This window comes from Rhinoderma darwinii, chromosome 5 (genome assembly GCF_050947455.1).
Source record: "Rhinoderma darwinii isolate aRhiDar2 chromosome 5, aRhiDar2.hap1, whole genome shotgun sequence".
Classification (NCBI taxonomy): Eukaryota; Metazoa; Chordata; class Amphibia; order Anura; family Rhinodermatidae; genus Rhinoderma; species Rhinoderma darwinii.
Genome location: NC_134691.1, coordinates 170,247,033 through 170,271,630, shown reverse-complemented (window position 1 = coordinate 170,271,630; position 24,598 = coordinate 170,247,033). Strand labels below are relative to the sequence as shown.

The 24,598-nt window shown below is 41.0% G+C and overlaps 1 protein-coding gene across 1 annotated transcript in view; it reads right to left on the bottom strand.

Annotated features, from left to right (window-relative positions):
- The window catches only part of LOC142651718 (cadherin-9-like), a 166,312-nt gene extending 142,749 nt beyond the window's left edge, over positions 1-23,563 (bottom strand). Inside the window, exons 1-2 of the mRNA XM_075826746.1 lie at positions 23,281-23,563; positions 3,085-3,373 (exon numbers count right to left, since the gene is read on the bottom strand). Of these exons, the coding sequence (XP_075682861.1) occupies positions 3,085-3,309 (225 nt within the window). The 5' untranslated portion in view covers positions 3,310-3,373; positions 23,281-23,563. The remainder of the gene's footprint in view (positions 1-3,084; positions 3,374-23,280) is intronic.
- Between the last annotated feature and the right edge of the window lie 1,035 nt (positions 23,564-24,598).

Below are 24,598 nucleotides of genomic sequence, written 5' to 3'. Positions count from 1 at the left end.
GACCTAGACCAACACCTAAAAACATCCCCATCGTATTATGCCTCCTCCACCAAAATTTACATTTGGCACAATGCAGTCAGGCAGTTATCTTTCTACTGGCATTCGCCAAAACCAGACTGGTCAATCAGACTCCCAGATAGAGAAGCTTGACTTGTCAATCAACAGAACACATATCCACTGCTCCACACTCCTGTGGTGGCGTGCTATAAACAATTTCATCCGACACTTGGCATTGTGCTTAGTGATGTAAGGCTTCATGAAACGCCCGCTGCACAGTTTTTGTGCTGAAGTTAATTCCAGAGGAGGTTTGGATGTCTGTAGTTATTGAGTCAGTAGCATGCGTGCATCATTTATACACTTTGCACCTCATCACTCAGCGACCCTGCTCTGTTACTTTAAGTTGCTTTGCCTACTTAATGCTTCCACTTTACAATAATACCACTCACAGTTGATTGTGGAATATCTACAGGGTGGGCCATTTATATGGATACACCTAAATAAAATGGGAATGGTTGGTGATATTAACTTCCTGTTTGTGGCACATTAGTATATGGGAGGGGGGAAACTTTTCAAGCTGGGTGTTGACCATGGTGGCCATTTTGAAGTCGGCCATTTTGTATCCAACTTTAGTTTTTTCAATGGGAAGAGGGTCATGTGACACATCAAACTTATCGAGAATTTCACAGGAAAAACAATGGTGTTCTTGGTTTTAACGTTACTTTATTCTTTCATGAGTTATTTACAAGTTTCTGAGCACTTATAAAATGTGTTCAAAGGGCTGCCAATTGTGTTGGATTGTCAATGCAACCCTCTTCTCCCACTCTTCACACACTGATAGCAACACCACAGAAGAAATGCTAGCACAGGCTTCCAGTATCCGTAGTTTCAGTTGCTGCACATCTCGTATCTTCACAGCATAGACAATTGCCTTCAGATGACCCCAATACACAAATGTTTGATGCCGTTTTTGGTGCAGTTTTTGGCTCTGTTTGTAAAGCTAATCACAAGAGTGGCCCCAAAAAAGAGATGTGTCAATCTATTCTTTATACCTTTTCTTCCTTTTTGATCCACTTCAGGCTTTGGCTCAAAAAACTAAACCAAAAACTGCACCATAGACTGCATAAAAACTGTGAGTGATAATAAAGTAAGCATAACTTGGAAAACTAACTACTTAAAATGCAAAACTAAAAGAATATAGTTGCATTGAAAAGAATTGCAATCTTACCTAAGTCATAGTTATGAAATATTTATAAGAAATTATTTTTCCAATAAAAAAAAAAATAACACCAAAATGCAGAGAATGTAACAAATGAAATCCACAGGGCATCCAACTGAGGAGAATATAAACTGTTAGGGCTCTTTAGAGAGGAAACTTTTTCTGAAACAAATTAAATAAACGTGTGGTATTTGGATTTTTGATATGTACACTTTACTTCAACATGGAACATTGATTTTGAATATTTTTTTTATTACTGAAATTAAAAAAAAATCATTTATTTTTCTTCACAAGGTTTTTAAAAAAAATTGAAAAAGTTTTTTACATTGTTTAGTTTTTGCAATATTATCACAAATTTTTGATAGAGCTATTAGATTTAAGTAGATGTAAATTACATACTTTAAAAATCTGAAGATTACGGTCAGTCTAGCTTGGTTAGCACTGGGGAGTCTGCTGTCATGTGTTGGGAGCCAGTGGACAGATGAGTGGTACTGTGCTCAAACCCGGGAAATGCTGTTTTAGGTTCTTTTAGAGATCTATAAGTATTCGTGACTTAGTGGGCCGCTTGACTAACTACAGCGAGGGCTGATTGCCGTGAAGTCCTGAGGTGTGGCCTGATAGTACATTCCTGAACTGAACTGGTCGAATTGTCAGTGCGAAGGGTGGCGTAGTAGGAGCCCTTCAGAGTTCAGGGCCCTAGAGAGAAAACTGCCTTGCTCTCATGTTGACAGAGTGCATGAGAAGTAGACCTGAATTGTTTTCTTATAGTCCATAGGAAGATTGCCTAATGGACACATTAGTACAGAACTCTTGAAAGCAGGGTCTGGCAAAACAGGAATAGAGCTCTTGAAGTCAGGGCCTAGAGAGTAGAGACTAAAACCCCATAATCCAAGCTGAGGATAGAATCCAAGCGGAGACGGGTGTGAATCCCAAGAGGGAAAATAATCCTAAAAGAAGACCTGTGTAAGGGTATCTTCACACGGCAGCGTCCATTACTCCTGAAATCACGGAGCTGTTTTCAGGAGAAAACAGCTCCTGAATTTCAGGCGTAATGGCATGTTGCCGACGTTTTTCGCTGCGTCCATTACGGACGTAATTGGAGCTGTTTTTCTATGGTTCCAATGGAAAACGGCTCCAATTACGTCCCAAGAAGTGACAAGCACTTCTTTGACGTGGGCGTCTTTTTTACGCGCCGTCTTTTGACAGCGGCGCGTAAAAAAAATGACCGTCGGCACAGTACATCGTAAAGCCCATTCAAATGAATGGGAAGATGTTTGCCGGCGCATTGGAGCCGTATTTTCGGACGTAATTCAAGGTTAAAACGCCCGAATTACGTCCGTAAATAGGGTGTGTGAACCCAGCCTAATAGAACACAGGCCTGTGGTGGGGCCCCTGTGGAGTTAACCGTGAACCATGTATCTCCAGCTTTCTCTTTTTTTTTTTGGTAATATAAGTCTTTGGTAAAGATATAGCAGTGACAAACCTGACCGTGGTGCTACGGTGGTATTGTAGCGCGCCCTTTTGCCTAGAGTGCCGCTTATTGACTTTAAATGAGAACGGACACACTATTCAAATAGCATAAAGTGCTGTTGTGCATTATGCTGTAAGTTAGCACACGCCAGTCAATTTGGCAGCTGCTCGATTTGTATTTCTTTCATATCTATGAAGGTCCCCAGGGAAGCGTATAAAGTAACAGTTTTTGGGTATTTGTAAAAATGTTGTTCAGTAGCCATTTTCAGATTGTTTGTTACATTTTCTTAATACAGTTATATGAGAATGTTTTTTCCAATAATCTTCAGTAATAGTTTCAGTAATAATAATATTATTCTGCAGACATATTGTAATAGGCATTCTCCTGTAACACTTACCTTACCAACATACTGGGTGTCTGAACCTGTATATTCTTCAAGTAAAAAAAATTGGTTCCACATCCACCCTCTCTTTTTGCGTTGTAGTACTTTTATGCCATCTTGAGATACGCTACGACTGTTTCGTTGAGTATATTCCATAGCTGTTTTATCCAAAGGTGTTGTATGTGCCATAAATATCAAATTTGTACACATGATCAAAGATAAATTGTAACATGTCTTCATGATTTGCAGGCAAAACACTTTTAAATCCTTTCTTAAAAATATCCCTTTTTTCAAGAATTGGCTCCTGTAAAAATAAAAAGTAAAAGTAAGAATATGCAAAAAAATTATCATTGTAATGGTATTCTGCATTATACGGAACAACTCATAAATAATGAAATTAATTCTTACAATTCCATTAATCCCACACACCAAAAATTTTGCATGCCATCCATAACTAAAAGATTTGTGGTATAGGTGTTTATTTTTTTTTGTGTGTGTACAGTATGCATCAACTGTTTCGTAAATAGTTGTATTCCCTTTAAAACAACTACGCTGGAGCAACTTTTCTAAAAACTCTGCATTGTGCTATTCCTCTGTAATTACTCTGGGAAATACAAGTATACATTGTCAATTGGTCATTTCTCTACACACCCTAGAATTGTCCAGGGTGTGTAGAGAACACAGCCCAGTTGTTTAGTTAGCATGTTTTCTATAGAATTGTGGCTCTGTGTGAATTATCCTATCCTATAATATTTATATTTCATTTCTAAATAATTCCAAGTATTACTTGGCTGTGTGTTTGGAATTCTTCTTAAGATGTAGGTTTACACGTCTGTTTTCTGCCACAAATTATCGAAGCTGATAAAATATTTTATTTTGACCTTATTCTGTCTACCCCTCCCTGTGCCCACTGATAGAAAATATGGTGTTGAAACACTGAATTTATCTTAGTGCTACATTTATATGGTCTTGTATTGTGTGTCATTTAAGTGGATTCCAGAGGGATATATCGCCTTATTACTTCATGTGAAATATGGCTTGTACCTCCCATAAATTAATTCAGCTTATTTAAAGATGTCAATGAGTTCCTTATAGCATCATTGTATTTTCTAATGGCTTAGTCATCATTTGTAAAGGAAGGGCCTAATCTGTACAAAGTAATGAAGTAGTACCAATTTAATTATTTTATGCACAGTGTTAAAGAAAACCTGTCTCATTGAAAATTCAGACCAATCTACGGACAGCATGAGCAGGGGGAGCTGTGGAGACTGATCTATAGTTTTGTAGCAAAAATGTCAGAATAACTTATAATTTATTAATTTTAAATAATTTTAATTCTGTGCTTAGGAGTGTAGTGGGGGGCAGTCACAATCAGGGATTGACAGCTATCTGTCATGTCCATGGCCGCGGGCCGTCAGGCTCACTCACCTCCTAACGGCCGCAGCCATGGGTCTGCGAGCGCTGGCCCCTGTCTCCTCCTCAGGATACCCCAGCGCTCACTTCTGCTTACCTCGGCCGGGTCCTGTAGGGTGCTCGTGCCCGCTCTTAAAGGGCCAGCGCGCGCACACCTGAAGTTAATGTCAAAATTAGCCCATGAGTACCCTGGACTATAAGAAGGGCTCAGCCCCTTCCTCCCATGCCTGAGCGCTATTGTCTTACGCAAAGTTTGTCTAAGCAAATGGTCACCTAGTGTTTCCCAGTTCCCAGTGTTCCCTGTTCCTGTACCTGTATCCTGTGCTATACTGGATAAGTGCCATGCTGAGCTGAAGTCATGCTGTGCTATATACCATGCCTGTCCTGCTACACCACGCCTGACGTCTGCCTGCTGTCTAGTCCAAGCCGAGCATGTCTCGCTACTGTCCGAGATGCCACAGGTACACTATATGAACTATAGACTGTAACATGCATCCTGTTGGCCAGCTGCCATACCGTCAAGACGGTACGGCCCAGTGGGTCCACGTACCCAACGTAACACTATCTTTGTATTCACACTCATACAGGAAAGGCTGTCATTCACTGCTTAGGACCACCCACTGGACTCCTAAGCCCATAATGATGAGAGGTTTGAATGAATAAATAACAAGTTATACTGAATCCTTTGCTACAAAACAATATATCAATCTGCTCAGCTTCTCCTACTCTACATCATGATTTCACTACATTTTCAACGTGACAGGTTCCCTTTAACCCCTTTGTGACCAGCCTTTTTTAGGCCTTAATGACCAAACTATTTTTTAAGTTTTTCCATCATCTCATTCAAAGAGCAATACAATTTTTATTTTTGTGTCGACATAGCTGTGTAAGGTCTTGTTTTTTTACGGGAGAAGTTGTATATTTTAATAGCACTATTTTAGGGTTAATAACTTATTGATTAACTTTTATTAACTTTTTTTGGTATACATAACACAATAACTTTATTCAGCGGGTTGTTATGATTGCAACGATACCAAATTCATATAGATTTTGTATGTTTTACTACTTTTACACAGTAAAAACACTTTTTTTTCAAAATTATTTGTTTTTGTGTCTTCATATTTCTAGACCTATAACATTTTATTTTTAATAAAGCATTTTTTAAGGGGAAAAAGTGGGTTTTTCATTTTTTTTTCACTTATTGTTTTTATTAACTTAATGATACTTTTTTTTTTTACTTTTTTACTAATTCCACTAGGGGACTTTACTATGTGATTATACGATCGCTATTATAACACACTGCAATACTTTTGTATTGCAGTGTATTAGTGCCTGTCTGTGTAAAATGGACAGGCATCTGCTAGGCCATGCCAGTGGCATGGCCTAGCAGGCATAACCAGTGGCAGACCTGGGGGCCTTTATTAGGCCCCCAGCTGCCTTAGAACACACTGATACCCTGCGTCCTTATGCAGGGTACTAGTGGGGTGAGAGAGGGAGCTCCCTCTTTCTCTCCAAAACTACTCAAATGCGGTGCTCGCTATTAAGCGCCACATCTGAGGGGTTAAACGGGCGAGATCTACTGATATCGATCTCGCCCATTAGAGCATGGCTGCTCCCTGCTCTCAACTACCTCTGGTAGCTGAGAACAGGGAGATTTAACGGCTCCTTTCTCTATTTGTTTATTCCGATGCAGCGCTGTAAAATGGCTATTGCATCTGAATAAAGCCCGTTAGTGGTTGTCATATCCTTGGCTGCGGGCCGTCAGCTCCAACCTCCCCCTGACAACCGCAGCCACGAGTCGGCAAGTGCTAGCCCCAGCCTCCTCCTCAGGAGAAGCCAGCGCTCGCTTCCACTCACCTCAGCCGTATCCCGTAGGGTGCGCGCGCATACTCGTACACGCTCTTAAAGGGGCATCGCGTGCACCAGACTTAGATGAACTTTGAACCTGTGAGTCCCTGAACTATAAGAAGGGTTCAGGCCCTTCTTCTATGGCTGAACGTTGTTGTTGTTGTTTCCTAAGTTTGTCTATGTGACGGCCTTCTACTTCTAGTGTGTTCCTGTTCCCTGCATTCCGTACTATCCTGGTCGAGTACTGTGCTGAGCCAAAGTTGTGCCGTGCTGTATACCATGCCTATCCTGCTTCACCACGCCTGATGTCTGCCTGATGCCTAGTTCCAGCAGAGCCTGCCTTGCTACTGTCCGAGCTGCCACAGGTACCCTATACGAACTATAGACTTAGTCCTGCTCCCTGTTGGCCAGCTGCCATACCACCAAAGCCCTAGGGACTCCACAAACCCCACGTGTCAGTATGCTCAGGCCATGGACCCCGCTGGTCGATTCAAGACCATGACGACGTCTCAATACATGCGGGCGGATATGCTAGACCTCCGGTCTCGACAGGACCAACTCCTCCTGGCGTTGAACATTCTTGCACATCGTCAGGAGGCACAAGCTGCTGTCCCTCCTACTACACCTCCTGGCAGTGTTGACCCGCGTTTTACTTTGCCACTTACTGACTGCTATGATGGAGACATAAGTACCTGTCGTGGATTTTTTAATCAGTGCCAGATCCACTTCAGCCTGTATTCTAGGTCATTTTCGTCTGATGGGTCACGTTCATTATCTCTCTCCTCACTGGCAAGGCTCTTGCATGGGCGAACCCTATCTGGGAGAGACAAGGACCAGAGACCCGTAACTTCCAGGGCTTCCTCTGGACTTTTCGCATGATGTTTGAGGAGCCTGGCCGGGTCTCATCTGCAGCGGCATCTTTGATTAACTTACGCCAAGGAGACACCTCCGTGAGTAAGTACGCCATCCACTTCAGCACCATGGCGGGAGAACTGTTATGAAACAATGCGCCCCTGGTGGCTGCATTCTGGCATGGATTGGCTCCTAAAATTAAGGACGAACTTGACGCTCGAGATCTTCCGTCTACTCTGGATGACCTCATCTTTCTGTCGCCCGGATTGATATACGGATCCGAGAACGCCTCCGAGAGGTTCGTCGGGAGGGAGGCCTTTCTAGTCTGGTTCCTACTTTGCAACAACCCCTACGGTACTCAGATGTCGATCCTCCTAAGTAGTCTGTGAGGATGAACCAATGTAAGTTATCCACCCAGGAGAGACAACGCAGACGCACTGCAGGACTCTGTCTATATTGCGGCCTCGGTGGCCATCTTGTGCACCTGTGTCCCCAAAGACCCCAAAGCCTAGGGTTGCTAGGAGTGAAAACCTTGAGTAAGAAAGGACTTCCATCTAAATTGTCCATACCTGTGACCATAGGTCTCCGCGTATCTGGACTCTGGATCTGCTGCTAATTTAATCTGTAGAGACCTGGTGGACCTTCTTCAATTACCCACCACCCCTCTGGAAAGCCCATTGACAGTTGCTTCAGTAAATGGACTACCTCTGCCAGACCCAGTTATTGCTGTAACCATGCCGCTGAGGCTCCAAGTAGGGGCTCTGCAGTCCGAACTTCTGTTGTTCTATGTCCTATCCAAAGCCGTTAACCCTGTGTTGCTGGGCCTGCCTTGGCTCCGACTACATGCCCCAGTTCTGGACTGGAATTCTGGAGAGGTTCTCCAGTGGGACCTTGAGTGTCAAAGCCGATGCCTGGTGCAGATTCGTTCGCTTCTCTACCTCAGTCATTGGCAGGATTACCGGGTCATTATGCTGAATTTTTACAGACAGTTTATTCCAAATTTCTCCTCACTGACTTCTCCTATCTCTAAGCTCACTAAGAAGGGCATGAAAGCCAAGGTGTGCACTCCCGAGGCAGAGTTCGCATTCAATAGCCTGAAGAGTGCCTTCACGTCTATCCTCCATCATCCGGATGTCTCTCTGAAGTTCTCGTTGGAGGTGGACGCATCCTCTGTCGATGCTGGTGCACTCCTGTTCCAGAGAGGTTCCAAGGGCAAGTCAATGGCATGTGTATATTTCTCTAAGCTCTCCTCTTCCGCAGAACGCAACTACTCGATTGGGGATCGGGAGTTACTGGCCATCAAATTGGCTCTGGAGGAGTGGAGACATCTACTAGAGGGCGTAGCTCATCCGATCCTAATTTTTACGGACCACAAGAATCTGACCTACCCCCAGACGGCCCAAAGGCTGAACCCTCGTCAGGCCAGGTGGTCACTGTTCTTTACCAGGTTCCAGTTTGAGCTCTATTATCGCCCGGACGACAAGAATGTGCGGATGCCTTGTACAGGTCTTTCGAGACAGAAGACACCATGGAGATTCCACAGAACATTATCGATCCGTCTTGCATTGTCTCTGTCAATCCCCTGCAAGTTGGGGACATTCCACCAGTGAGGACTTTTGTGCGCCTGGCTGATCGTGGAAGAATCCTCCGCTGGGGACACTCCTCTAGACTGGCAGGTCACGCGGGGGTCCGTAAGACCCGGGATCTGATTGCTCATCATTTCTGGTGGCCCACGCTTCCCAAGGACATTATGGACTTTCTTTCTTCCTGTTCTGTATGTGCAACCAACAAGGTCGCTCACTCCAGACCTGCTGGTCTGCTCCAGCCATTGCCCGTGCCCAATGCTCCCTGGCTGCATATAGCTATGGACTTTATTACGAACCTGCCTCTCTCTGCCGGATGCAGTACTGTCTGGGTGGTGGTGGATCGATTTTCTAAGATGGCCCACTTCGTTCCTCTGACCGGTCTTCCTTCTGCTTTTCAGCTGTTCCTCCAACACATCTTCTACCTGCATGGCTTGCCGCAGCATATTGTGTCTGATCGGGGGGTTCAGTTCACCTTGAAGTTCTAGAGGGCCCTTCATGTGAAGTTGGACTTTTCCTCAGCCTACCATCCTCAGTCCAATGGCCAGGTCGAGAGAATCAATCAGATCTTGGAGAACTACCTACGCCACTTCATCTCCAAGTAGCATGATGACTGGGTGCAGTTGCTTCCGTGGGCTGAGTTCTCATATAATAATCACACAAGCGAGTCCACAAGGAATACACCGTTCTTCATTGTCTACGGCCAACACCCACTAATTCCTCTCCTGGTGCCCGATACTTCCGAGGTACCAGCGGCTGACTCCGCTTTTAGAGACTTCCTGCAGATCTGGCAACAGGCTCGATCTTCCATGAAACGGATCAACCTTCCGCATGAATCGGAAGGCTGACACAAGGAGAAGAGAGTCTCCTCAATTCCTCCCTGGCACGAAGGTCTGGCTGTCTTCTAGGAATATCCGACTAAGGGTACCATCATACAAATTTGCTCCCAGGTTCCTCGGACCCTTCGAGATCCTACAGCATATCAACCCTGTTGCCTACAAGCTTTGGCTGCCTCCTACCCTCAAGATCCCCAACTCCTTCCATGTTTCTCTCCTGAAGCCGGTGGTTCTGAACCGCTATACCAAGACTCCTAGCCCTGCGGTCGCCTCCAGCAGTCCTTCAGACACCTTTGAGGTTAAGGAGATCTTGGACACCAAGAGTGTGAGAGGAAAGACTTTTTATTTGGTGAATTGGAGGAGGTTTGGTCCTGAAGAGAGGTTCTGGGAGCCAGAGGAGAACCTCAATGCTTCCACTCCTTTGAAGAAGTTTCTCTCTCGCTCTGGTCCCAATAAGAGGGGGCATAAGAGGGCGGATACTGTCATATCCGTGGCTGTGGACCGTCAGCTTCAATCTCTCCCTGACAGCTGCAGCCACTATTCAGCAAGTGCTGGCCCCAGCCTCCTCCTGAGGAGATGCCAGCGCTCGCTTCCACTCACCTCAGCTGGATCCCGTAGGGTGCACGCGCACGCTCGTGCCCGCTCTTAAAGGGGCAGCGCGCGCACTGGACTTTTATGAACTTTGAACCCGTGAGTCCCTGAACTATAAGAAGGGTACAGACCCTTGCTTCATTGCCTGAGCATTGTTGTTTCCTAAGTTTGTCTATGTGATGGCCTCCTAGTGTGTTCCTTTTCCTGTTCCTGTTCCCTGCATTCCGTACTATCCTTGTTGAGTACTGTGCTGAGCCAAAGTCGTGCAATCCTGTATACCACGCCTGACCTGCTTCACCACGCCTGATGTCTGCCTGCTGCCTCGTTCCAGCCGAGCCTGCCTTGCTACTGTCTGAGCCTACATGGGTACCCTATACGAACTGTAGACTTAGACCTGCTCCCTGTTGGCCAGCTGCCATACCACCAACGCGTTACGACCTAGTGGGTCCACAAACCCAACGTGACAGTGGCCACCGTAAAATCACTAATGGACAGTCACTAATGGGTTAAAGGAAACCTGTCATCCGTTTTGATGACCTTAAAATCACTATAACTGGTAAATGAATGACTTCACAACATATCATGTTTAGCAGCAGTCCTGTCCACTGCTCAGCCCCTCTAATTGTCCTTATGACTCCTTTACTGCTTTCCTGTGCTATCTGCATGATGTCCAGAGGTAAGTGAAGTGTATGTATATGTATGTAATGTTATTGTGTGTAATGTGTAGATACAGTGGAGGAAATAAGTATTTGATCCCTTGCTGATTTTGTAAGTTTGCCCACTGTCAAAGACATGAACAGTCTAGAATTTTTAGGCTAGGTTAATTTTACCAGTGAGAGATAGATTATATTAAAAAAAAATAAGAAAATCACATTGTCAAAATTCTATATATTTATTTGCATTGTGCACAGAGAAATAAGTATTTGATCCCCTACCAACCATTAAGAGTTCAGCCTCCTCCAGACCAGTTACACGCTCCAAATCAACTTGGTGCCTGCATTAAAGACAGCTGTCTTAAATGGTCACCTGTATAAAAGACTCCTGTCCACAGACTCAATTAATCAGTCTGACTCTAACCTCTACAACATGGGCAAGACCAAAGAGCTTTCTAAGGATGTCAGGGACAAGATCATAGACCTGCACAAGGCTGGAATGGGCTACAAAACCATAAGTAAGACGCTGGGTGAGAAGGAGACAACTGTTGGTGCAATAGTAAGAAAATGGAAGACATACAAAATGACTGTCAATCGACATCGATCTGGGGCTCCATGCAAAATCTCACCTCGTGGGGTATCCTTGATCCTGAGGAAGGTGAGAGCTCAGCCGAAAACTACACGGGAGGAACTTGTTAATGATCTCAAGGCAGCTGGGACCACAGTCACTAAGAAAACCATTGGTAACACATTACGCCGTAATGGATTAAAATCCTGCAGTGCCCGCAAGGTCCCCCTGCTCAAGAAGGCACATGTACAGGCCCGTCTGAAGTTTGCAAATGAACATCTGGATGATTCTGAGAGCGATTGGGAGAAGGTGCTGTGGTCAGATGAGACTAAAATTGAGCTCTTTGTCATTAACTCAACTCGCCGTTTTTGGAGGAAGAGAAATGCTGCCTATGACCCAAAGAACACCGTCCCCACTGTCAAGCATGGAGATGGAAACATTATGTTTTGGGGGTGTTTCTCTGCTAAGGGCACAGGACTACTTCACCGCATCAATGGGAGAATGGATGGAGCTATGTACTGTCAAATCCTGAGTGACAACCTCCTTCCCTCCACCAGGACATTAAAAATGGCTCGTGGCTGGGTCTTCCAGCACGACAATTACCCGAAACATACAGCCAAGACAACAGAGGAGTGGCTCAAAAAGAAGCACATTAAGGTCATGGAGTGGCCTAGCCAGTCTCCAGACCTTAATCCCATCGAAAACTTATGGAGGGAGCTGAAGATCCGAGTTGCCAAGCGACAGCCTCAAAATCTTAATGATTTACAGATGATCTGCAAAGGGGAGTGGGCCAAAATTCCATCTAACATGTGTGCAAACCTCATCATCAACTACTAAAAATGTCTGACTGCTGTGCGTGCCAACAAGGGTTTTGCCACCAAGTATTAAGTCTTGTTTGCCAAAGGGATCAAATACTTATTTCTCTGTGCACAATGCAAATAAATATATATAATTTTGACAATGTGATTTTTTTTTTTTTTTTTATATATATAATCTATCTCTCACTGGTAAAATTAACCTAGCCTAAAAATTCTAGACTGTTCATGTCTTTGACAGTGGGCAAACTTACAAAATCAGCAAGGGATCAAATACTTATTTCCTTCACTGTATGTGTGTGAAATGAGTGCAAATCTGTGTATAATGCGTGCAAATGTGTGTGTAATTTGTGTAAATATGTTGCTGGAATGTGTGTATATGTGTGTTTAATTTGTAGATACGTGTGTGTGTAAAGGTTCAGATAGCACCAGATACGTGGAAGGGTGCGGTTTTGCACGGATAGGGGCCCAACCCAAACATAAATATAAAAGAGTATCCGGCACACCAATATAGAAAAAAAGGTATTTTTGTAATGTAAAGCATTATTATTTATGTGTACAGTTTAGCAGTGCTATTTACGTGTACAGTTAGCCATACTATTTATATGTACAGTATAGCGGCACTATTTATGTGCCTGACATAGGAACATTGTTTATTTGTATGTCAGCATAATTTTTGTTTATGATTATGAGGGCACTGACTGTAACTATTGGTGCGTGAGTGTTCAAGTATATCTTTGCTTACACATGCACGTACATATGGCATCCATGCCGGATAAACTCCAACTCTGACAAAATCCTGGTTAAATGTCCCTATTTATGTGTACAGTATATAGTGCTATAGGGTTCAGTTCACACTTCACTGCTTTTTGTCTGAGGTTTACATCGGCAGGATTTCCCAATGTAAAACCTGGACGGAAGTCTCCGATCTATGACACTCTATAAGCATACCATGGCATACATCGCCCATGAGACCATAATAAAAATATATATATATATATTTTTTTTATTGTACAGTATGCCTCAGCATGATATACTACACTATTCCATACAGTGAAAGAAAAGGTATGCCAATGCAGATCGGCCTGGTTTATGCAAAAAATACACTCCTTTGGCAAAGGTCATGTGGATTTTTGGCATACCTCTGTACAGTATATTTGGCACTACATGTTTGGTAAAGGAATTTTCCCCTTCTTTTGTATATGCATCACTGTCATCTGTCCAGGAAGTCCCTATCCTCTTCATGCTGCCTTCAGTCTGTGCTGCCCTTATATCTCATTCATATAATTTAACAGGTAAACAGAAAGTTCTTATATAAGAGCCTTGACCAATGTATACATTCTACCCATCATATTCTGCTCACATAATAAGTAATATTGTGGGATTGACTGATTTATTAAATATTTAGGCAACATAAAAGAAAAGCAGCATTACAAGATACATCGAGAACTACTCGAGTTATATCTATGAAAATTCAAAACTAAGATTGAACATGTATTTTATGGTATAGATGGAAAGTGGACTCTCAGAATCAATTTCTATGGTTGTCCCTATGTACCCCAGTCTGACATTGCCTAAGCCCCAATGGAGAATCAGCAAAGGCCCACCAACTATGATGCATCATCTATAGTGCTAGTATCCTCATATGGAGCAGAGGGACATCTTAGGCACCCTTAGACTCCAGGGCCCAAATGTAGCTGCAACCTCTGTACCTCTAAGGCCGGATTTACACGAGCGTGTGCGTTTTGCGCGCGCAAAAAAACGCTGCGTTTTGCGTGCGCAAAAGGCAATTGACAGCTCCGTGTGTCATCCGTGTATGATGCGCGGCTGCGTGATTTTCGCGCAGCCGCCATCATAGAGATGAGGTAGTCGACGCCCGTCACTGTCCAAGGTGCTGAAAGAGCTAACTGATCGGCAGTAACTCTTTCAGCACCCTCGACAGTGAATGCCGATCACAATATACACCAACCTGTGAATAAAAAAAGACGTTCAAACTTACCATGAACTGCCTGCTTCCTCCAGTCCGGTCTCCCGGCCGTTGCCTTGGTGACGCGTCCCTCTCTTGTCATCCGGCCCCACCTCCCAGGATGACGCGGCAGGCCATGAGACCGCTGCAGCCTGTGATTGGCTGCAGCCTGTGCTTGGCCTGTGATTGGCTGCAGCTGTCACTTGGCCTGAATTGTCATCCCGGGAGGTCGGACTGGAGGAAGGAGCCGGGACTTATCGGTAAGTCCGAACTTCTGGTTTTTTTTACACGTATATGTATATTGTGATCGAAAGTCACTGTCCATGGTGCTGAAACAGTTTAAGTCTTTGAGCACCGTGGGCAGTGACTGTCTCCTGACGTCGCGTACCCGAACATTTTTTGCCGGGTTCGGTCAAAACGAGTTCGGCCGAACCCGGTGAAGTTCGGTGCGCTCATCTCTAATTTGACACTCCGTTTGGATGTTTGTAACCAGAAAAGCACGTGGTGCTTTTCTGTTTACATTCATCCTTTTGACAGCTCTTGAGTGATTTTCGCGCATGCAACGCAGGACCGTCCGTGTGGCATGCATTGTTTTCACGCACCCATTGAAGTCAATGGGTGCGTGTTGCGTGAAAAACGCAAGAATATAGAACATGTCGTGAGTTTTACGCAACGCACTCACGCAGCGCAAAATTCACGCATCGTCTAAACAGCCCCATAGACTATTATAGGTGCGTACGACACGCGTGAAAAGCACGCGCGTCGCACGCGCGTATAATACGCTCGTGTAAATGAGGCCTAATAGTTACACCCCTCCTACTACCAACCAATAATCTCCGCCCCTCGCTGAAGTTGCTGTAGTTTGCACACTGTCTGGGACATGAATACTGCTGCATAGGGCACACAATGCAGTCTTTCCTGACCTCCCACTGGTGGCTCTGTATTATTGTACCCTGAATTTAGAATTTAAAAAAAAAACAAAAAAACAGTAGTATCAGATAGCTGTTATCTCCCATATGTGATGCCAGGGCCAGGCCTCATGGGACATTAACTCCCCAGACCTGCTGCCTGCAAACAGTAATTTCTACAATAAACATGGCAGAGATTATTTTTTCCAAATATGGGCTGAATGTTTTTATGTGTTTGTTAAAGTTTCTCTTTAACATAATATTGCATTATACAGTATGATACCAGTCTGTACATGGGTCATTTAAATAGCAACTGCAAATAGAATACAAAAAGCAAATAGGATTTTAATGAACAAATCTCAATATGAATTCATGTTCTTCTGCCATTTTGTATATTGTGATTGAAAAAAAAAATGCCAGCAGTAATAGTTGTAATAATACTTGCATTTCATAAAAATACATTTGCAGCCTCAGAAGCTTATGCATCCCATTACAGTGTAAGATTAATATATTGCTCCATTAAATCCGATAAAGTAGCATCATTTTGCTGACAAAACTGCATGGTCATTTACTGCGCTTCATAATTCACATTGACTGTTGATTTTGCTTATATGCTATACTAAAATAAGCTCATAAATTCACGAAGGAGTTCAGCAAGTTAATAGGAGAAAAGAAAATGCAATATTGATTATTTTCACGAAAAATCTTAAAGACTTTATTATAAAGTAACAGGGTATTTGATACATTTATAAAAATAATGAAAGATTTTGGGTTCAAAAACAATGCATTCATACTGCAAATATTGTGTCAGTGCTGTTTTGTGATGTCACATAAGGGTATATTCAGGCAAGGTGGATTTGCTGCAGATTTTCACAAAATATCCAACAAAGTGAAAAGTACAAGTACAATCCTGGTGCATGAGGTTTTACAAATTCCCATTAAGATGTGGTGAAAAAAAAACTGTTCATAGGGCATGCTGCATATTTTCAAATCTGCAACAAGCTCTATATGTTATGGATTTATTGCCATAATTTACCGTGCATTTACAGTTTGCAATGCAAATGGTGAAATCCGCTGTTACACATGCAGACTGGGAATACACTGTGGATTTGTGGTAAAAATTATTCTGCTTTGTCTGAAAATACCCTTAGGGCTTATTCAGACTAACGTGATATACGTCCGTGCAATGCGCGTGATTTTCACGCGCCTCACACGGACCTATATTAGTCTATGGGGCCGTGCAGACAGTTTGTGATTTTTACGCAGCGTGAGTCCGTTGCGTAAAACACACGACATGTCCGTTCTTTGTGCGTATTTTGCACATCACGCACCCATTGAAGTCAATGGGTGCGTGAAAATCACGCGCAGCACACGGAAGCACTTCCATGGGACGCGCGTGATTCGCGCAACAGCAGTAAAAAGTATGAATGAAAACAGAAAAGCACCACGTGCTTTTCTGTTTACAAACATACAAACGGTGTCATAATGATGGCGGCTGCGCGAAAAGCAGGCTGCCGCGCACCATATGGTGATGACACACGGAGCTGTTAAGTGTGAATCCGGCCTCAATATTAGAAAGTTGCACAGTTTTGGACCTCTAATATTGAGTAGTCCAGTCTGAATGAACAGCTATCAATTATTTCTACCGCTACCACTGCCCTTTCCTTATCAATTAGAAAGATGCTAATGAACATTTAGTATTGATAATATGGCTATAATTTTTTTTAAAAGAAAAAAAAGTAGTTAAAAATAATGGTAATAATTTTGTTGCAATTTTGGAAATATTTTTTATTTGACTAAATGTTTCTTGGAAATGTCCATGGAACGCTCTAGTAAAAAAAACAAAAACTGTAGGCCAATTTTGCACATGACATTTTTTGCCTGTGATGTTTGACATATTTTTGTTCATTTTTCATGTTAAATATTAGAGATTTTGGTTAATTCTCTTTTCTCTCAGAGCATTGTGCACTCTTTTGAAACTGTGATATGCTATATGTAGTTGTAGCAATTCCAAAAATTATACTCACTATGCATTGTGTAAAATATGTATTTTTCTTGTAACATGCAACATCAAGCTGCAACTTTTTTAAACTTAAAAAAATATGCAAATTAAAAACACCCCATTAATTGTATGTACGAACCTTATTTAAGGGATATTTTTGGAATAAGAAAAATAAAAAGAGAAATACAGGAAAAAATACAGTTATGTATAGGAACCTTATGCTCAAACTATTGAGCTCCCTGATAATCTCTCTCACTAAGTATACACTTCACGGCACCACCACACTAGCCTTTTTTTGTAGCATGGTATTGTAAAAACAATTGACCATGACGATCATTCAACAGATTCTATTAAATTCTATGCTGAAAAAAACCCCAAACTTTGCATTACTGTAATTTAAGACAAATCAGATTTGTACAGTACATGTCTTTCTCTAATGGATTTCTTTGTATCAGCTGTTAAATCTATAGTCCACTATGCTAACATGCAAGAATTCAGAAAGAGTCAGACAGAATTGCACAGCATTTTGTTTCTTACATTAAGGTCAATGGATTTAGGATTGGACAACTGATGAAAAAATAATTGTGGATGATAGCATCTGCCTTAAGACATCTGCTTAATCAACGTCAGGATAAAAACAGATGCCTCTAATGTTTTGTACATCCATCATACATGCATAACATTTGAATAATTTAGTGAAGTTTGATTTAACCATCATCACTGTCAACATTGTATGACAAGTACTGTATCTAAAAATATATTTTCTCAGATTATATTCATCTCTGATTTTATCATTTCTATTTTCGGTAGCTAAATGTATTGAATGTGTTGCTTTTTTCTAAACATATGTTATTTTCAGACACCAATAATACAAGAACTAAAAATTAAGAAGGAATTTATGAAGCACTCTATGCCAGTTTTCTGCCATTGAAAACTCAGATTTTGCGCAAAAATGTATCATTTTTACTCCACCTCTGACGCTTTTCAAAAATTTTGTGGGGCTTAGCAGTAGGGGCTGTGCCACTGGCGCCCTGTCAAATTCACTACAATTATGACATACACTGGCGGAACTTATAGCAGAAATCTACTTTAGATCATAGCTGGCATAGATTTCTCTTTCTTACTGCACAAACAGCCAGAGATTCACCCAATTTATTAAAGGCATGTGCGTGCCTCTTAATAAAGTAGATGCATTTTACTCCAGCCCACTTTCTATTAATACTGGCATATGAAAAGCAAGTCTTATTAAATCTTCCCCTAAGGCTGGGTTCACACGACCTATTTTCAGACGTAAACGAGGCGTATTATGCCTCGTTTTACGTCTGAAAATAGGGCTACAATACGTCGGCAAACATCTGCCCATTCATTTGAATGGGTTTGCCGACGTACTGTGCAGACGACCTGTTATTTACGCGTCGTCGTTTGACAGCTGTCAAACGACGACGCGTAAAAATACAGCCTCGTCAAAAGAAGTGCAGGACACTTCTTTGGACGTTTTTGGAGCTGTTTTCTCATAGACTCCAATGAAAACAGCTCCAAAAACGGACGTAAAAAACGCTGCGAAAACGGCGCGAAAAACGCCGTGAAAAATGCGAGTTGGTCAAAAAACTTCTGAAAAGCAGGGTCTGTTTTCCCTTGAAAACAGCTCTGGATTTTCACACGTTTTTGGTCACTACGTGTGCACATACCCTAAGTGTTCCATTGAAATAATTTATCTGCAAAGAATATCAGTTTTTTGAGGAATTATGAATTATTATTTTTTTTAAATGTATACACAAATTTCTAGTACCCTAATGAGCAGGGCAAAATGATTAGTTGTTCTTGATAAATGTGGAATCCCTTCTTTCCCCCCTACAGTTTTGTTATTGTGTTTATTCATTGCATCCCTGAATAGCGGAAATTGTAATGTTTCCAAGTAAATTGAGACCCTATTCAACATATTGACATTTCATTGTTTCATTTTATTTGACCAATAAAAACACATTTTACTTTCCAATGTTAGTATAATTCAATATATATTTTCAGGATTTTGAAGGATTGATAAACTTTATGAAGGCTTTCTATTTAACAGTGAGGCTGGGTTCACACGACCTATTTTCAGACGTAATTGAGGCGTATTATGCCTCGTTTTACGTCTGAAAATAGGGCTACAATACGTCGGCAAACATCTGCCCATTCATTTGAATGGGTTTGCCGACGTACTGTGCAGACGACCTGTCATTTACGCGTCGTCGTTTGACAGCTGTCAAACGACGACGCGTAAAATGACTGCCTCAGCAAAGAAGTGCAGGACACTTCTTTGCAACGTAATTTGAGCCGTTCTTCATTGAAGTCAATGAAGAGCAGCTCAAGATTACAAACGTCAAAGACGCCTCGCATATTACGAGGAGGAGCTTTTACGTCTGAAACGAGGCAGCTGTTTTCTCCTGAAAACAGTCTGTCTTTTGAGACGTAAAAGCCTCTCATCGTGTGCACATACCCTTAGATTGTCACGGTCTAGAAGCAGTTTTGAATCCAATGGCTGAAAGTAAAAGTTGTCAAGTCTAGGTTTTGAACACAGATAAGAGGCAACCATTTGTAGCATAAGGCAGAGATGTGGTCAAAAGCTATCCAAGCTCGGTACACAGATAAGTGGTAACAGTATGTAGCGTAAGGCAGAGACATGGTCAGAAGAAATTTCAAGTTCAGTACACATTTAAGCAGTAACAGTTTGTAGCATAAGGCAGTAAACAGCAATAAGCTAGACTAAAGGCAGTAAGCACAATAATCTGGCAATCAAGAAGTCAATTTCAGTGCCAGCTTTACATAAGAGGTCAGAGGGTAAGGCTAGATGACCTGGAACAGGATTGCTAATTAGCAGAATTGGGTGAAACTGGATGCGGACACTAAAAAGGAGCTGTCCAGCATCCCAGATAGCTGAACAAGCAGAGCCGCTACCTGGAACATGAGCGATTTTTGCAATAGAATGTTAACAAAGATGACCAAAACATGACCATGCTGTAGTTCAGTTTAGTACCTATTCTTTTGAAAATTAAAACTGTTTTTTTTACTGCAAAGTTTCATTTAAATTTTACCTTTTAGAATGTTAATATAATTTCATAAATTAAATCAGAATAATAAAAATAAGTGAATACACAAATATTTTATTCCCATATCTAATAGACCAATAGAATATATGCCATATATTGTCTGTTAACCAATTTGCTATTAAATTGACACAAAGCTAAAACTTGAAAATGTGTCTGGTCAGGAAGGGGTTAAAATATATACAAAGCTAGGTAAATAAATAAATACCACAATCGATGGGGAATAATGTTAAAAATATAGATTCTGCAAAATATTACAAGACCTAATATTGCTGAACATTCAGTCTAATTGTGCCCTGATAAATACTGCATGTAGTGCCCAGATAAATAGTACACACATTGCCCTGGGCGTGCCATATGTTACGAGACAAATAGTGTATAGAGCGTTCAAACAGTGTCATACGTTTCCCTGATATATAAGTGCATCCTATATTTCCCTGAGTGACAAACTTTGCCCAGAAATCCACAGTGGCAGGTTAAATAATACATACAGAGGTCACATGGTACCATACAATGCCTATATAAAGCCTACATTTCCCAAATAAATGATAAATACTTTGCATGGACAGTGACATAATTTGCTGAGATAAATAGTTTTTAATTGGTGCAACGGATTGGCCTGATACATAGCACATATTTATTGATATGTTATCCACATAAATCATGAAAACTATGTCCATTTAGTATATACAGTGCCCACATAGCTTCTACAGTGAACTGTGATCCCACACCACACCCAGATACCATGGTCCATGTTTCTGCACGGACTGTGAACTTTCTTGCACGGTGCAGTGACACTGATGTCGCCTCCTGCTGGCAGCATCTGGTAAAATGTATACTTTCTTGTTCACAATATTAGCTATACTATAGGCTACCTCTTCAGGTATATGTACCTCTTTTCAATTTCTAAGGTTTCATTTATGGGCCCAGAGAGTGACATCCAAAGGGGCTTAGCAGTTATGACTATTGGCAGGTGACCTCTGAAGGTCAGTAACAGACTGTTTATACTTGAAATTTGTAGCATGTGGACACTGGCGTTCATTTATCAAGTGTCATAGTAATAGAAGTAGTGGTAATACAATGGTAAATATAGCATTTGCAATAAACATCTCACTGAATTAGGATAAGGAATTTAAAAGCCTGTTGTGCATGTAAAATAAATACTTGAGTATATATTTATAAAAGAAAGATATTCGATGACAGAAAAGGTAGCAGAAATATACCATATTTTCCCAGGTAAAGATCCACACACTCCTAGGAATATTGACAATGTGGATAATATCAGTATCCGCTGGCTAATCATAGCTTATGCAGATAAACTTGCATGACAACTATTAGAATACATTGTAAAGGAGATTTTCCGGATGGTTATCTACAGCTTGTATAGAGATTAAAGTTAGGTCAAGGGAGAGGAGAGACAATCTCTTTACGTCCTAAGTAACACTTCTAATATTGTTTATCTTGAAAATTCTCTCCGAACAATTAATAAAATGCAAAGACATACAAGCTTTTCTCACTAGTAGCCAATAGAATGACAAATAAGTGGAAAAGACGTGATTTCTATAGCGATTTAAATGTAACCTTGAGTAGGATACATTTTTCCTAATAATGAGCTGTCATTTCAGTCAAGATCAGACCTTTATATAACTGCTTAAATCTCTCACTGGCCTTGATTTAACTATTGTACTTGGAAAAGTGTTATCCGAGTTCAAGAACAGTAGATATTGTGAGAATTATTACTCACAATCAAATTATTTAATTCATATCCAAGGCAAGGGAAAACAGATTCTTATGATGCCTTGGATTTTATATGAATATATTTATGTAGTCATACTTTTCCCCATATAATGATATGTCCCAATAGAATGCAGTGTTTAGTTTATTTAAGGTTTTAGAATATTGCAGATGTAGCAGGGCTGAATTTACAATTTAAATCTTTGAGGCAGTGTGATAACTTAATAATGCAGTAGGTTTACCTGCAGTCCTATGTAAAACTGTAAAATATCCACCTGTTAATTATATTATTTTTTTTGCGCAACTGATTCATAGTGATCGGAGAAGTGATCTATATTAGTTAGTCAATCACTATTTTGGTCCTGGTTCTACTAACCTTACCTAATTACATAGCATCTTGCCTTTTTGGATCCTAATACTTATATAAACTGGTGGATCAGTTCGCATTCATGAGGAACAGAGGGAGTCTACCAAAGCATCAATTCATACATCTTTTGTTTACAAATACATACAAATAAATGTGAAAAACACGAGCTTTATATACATTCTAACCTTTAGCCTCAAAATCAAACTACAAATAAATGCATGGAAATAAATATGGTTTCTTAGGTTATCCCTAGTGGAACAACTTAAAAGTGAGTTGATGCACTGGTATTTTTTTTTCTGTTTTAAGTAAATAAATAAATAAAGTGCAACATTTCCTTCCAATCTCAGTAAATATTGATTTCTTTACAGCTGGTATTCATCATTTCATGTTCAGGACCTTGAAGGTAACAAGAAATATGCAATTACTCCAATTCTCTTATATATAGCTGGCAAGACAATACAATTTATCATGTAATTGCTGAATCATTTCATTTCTTAACGTCAATTTCACTTGTTTTTGCTTTGTGGCAGGTTTAGTGTTGATTAATACCAAAGGGAAGGTCAAGGTACCATAGTAAAACATCTAATAAATAAGTTACATACAAGGGCAGCCCTACTTTGCCTAGTCAGGCACTGCTGTCTTCTACCATTCCTCAGTTATTCACTGTTCAATACCTTATAATGCCAAGATTATGTACAAGTTAAAGGAAACTGCCCCTTAATACAGTATTTGCTATAAAGTATCTTCTAAACAGGGTCTAAGGTACGAATCGTAAATATTCTGCAGTCTATCGTCTTCATTGTATGCATTATAGCACATAAAAAAATAAAACAAATGTATTTTTTCTTTCTTTCTTTTTTTTAAAATTGACATAGCAAATTAATTCTAAAATTATTTTATAGCACGTTAATAGTCATAAGAGAATATAGATATTGTATTCAGACATATACAAATACTGGAGCACAACTACCAGTGTGTCAGGCACTTACCTTACTTCAAAGTAAACATCAAGCACATCAATCTATGTCCGGCAGGTCGCTGTCATTACATTCCCCACTGTGCTGTACAGTAACTTCTCTTCTAAATCTGCTCTTATCTACAATGCTTCTTCCAGTATTATTTTAACTCTGACAAGAGAGGGATTGCAGTCAAATGGACTGTCTGATTGGTTTCCTATCAAAGCTTGTGCTTAATAAACAAGGCTCAGATATGAGGAGATTCTGCTGCTGATAAAAAAGCAGAATTCTGCATGGAGGGTGAGAGCTAGGGAAGGAGGAGAAATAGCATGAGTGAAATCTTGACTGCACACAGAATGATTTGCAAATGAATAGGGTGGGTTGGAGCACAGAGGAGGGGTTTCTTAAAGACTACTTTGTACAGACTGGATCTAGCCACCGTAAATCAGCCCCATCTAATCTGCTTTCAGCGGTAATATAGCAGGTTAAAAACATCTCTGTAACTTCTTTATCACCAGAAAAATGACATTCCAGCTTCATGCTGAAAGAAGTGCTGACAGACATTTACATAAAAAGACCTTAGCATGCTGCATGTATTATCACTTGGGACCAGTTTGATCAATTTAAAATCTTTCAGACCTTATCTGACTGCATTGCCAAAGCTGTTTTTAGATTTGTTGGCAGAGATTAAACATTCCATCTGTTTAAAAGGAGAAGAGATACAAACCCAGTATTAAATATGCTAATTTAACTGCAATCAGAAAATTATAATTTTGATAAGTATTTAAGATGTGCTGAACCGCAGTTAACTGTCTCATCTCCAAACTAAAGTCAATGTGGGCAAAAGTGAGTCTAAAATTTACCAAAAGATAAATCATATTTAAAAAAGATAGATGTTAGTTTATTATGTGTTGTTACTTTATGTAGTATATTACGTAGTTGAGGCATATATTATGTAGTTATGGCAATGGCACCTCAATTTAAAAATTGTATACGTAAGCATATGTGATATACAGTATAATATACACGATATGGGAAAAGTATTGGGATACCTACACATTACACGTACAGGTGCATTTATGACATTCCATTCTAAATCCATAGGCATTAATATGGAGTAAATCCCCCCTTTGCAGCTAAGGGAAAGGCTTTCTACAATAAATTGGAGTGTGTCTGCGTGATTTTTTGCCCAGAAGAACACCTATGATTTTAGACACTGATGTTAGATGAGAGGGCCTGGCTTGCAAACTCCGTTATAGTTCATCCCAAAAGTGTTCCATGGGGTTGAGGTCAAGGCTGTCACGATGCGGGCTAGTGGACCCACTAGGCCGTGCCGCCATACAGGAAACCC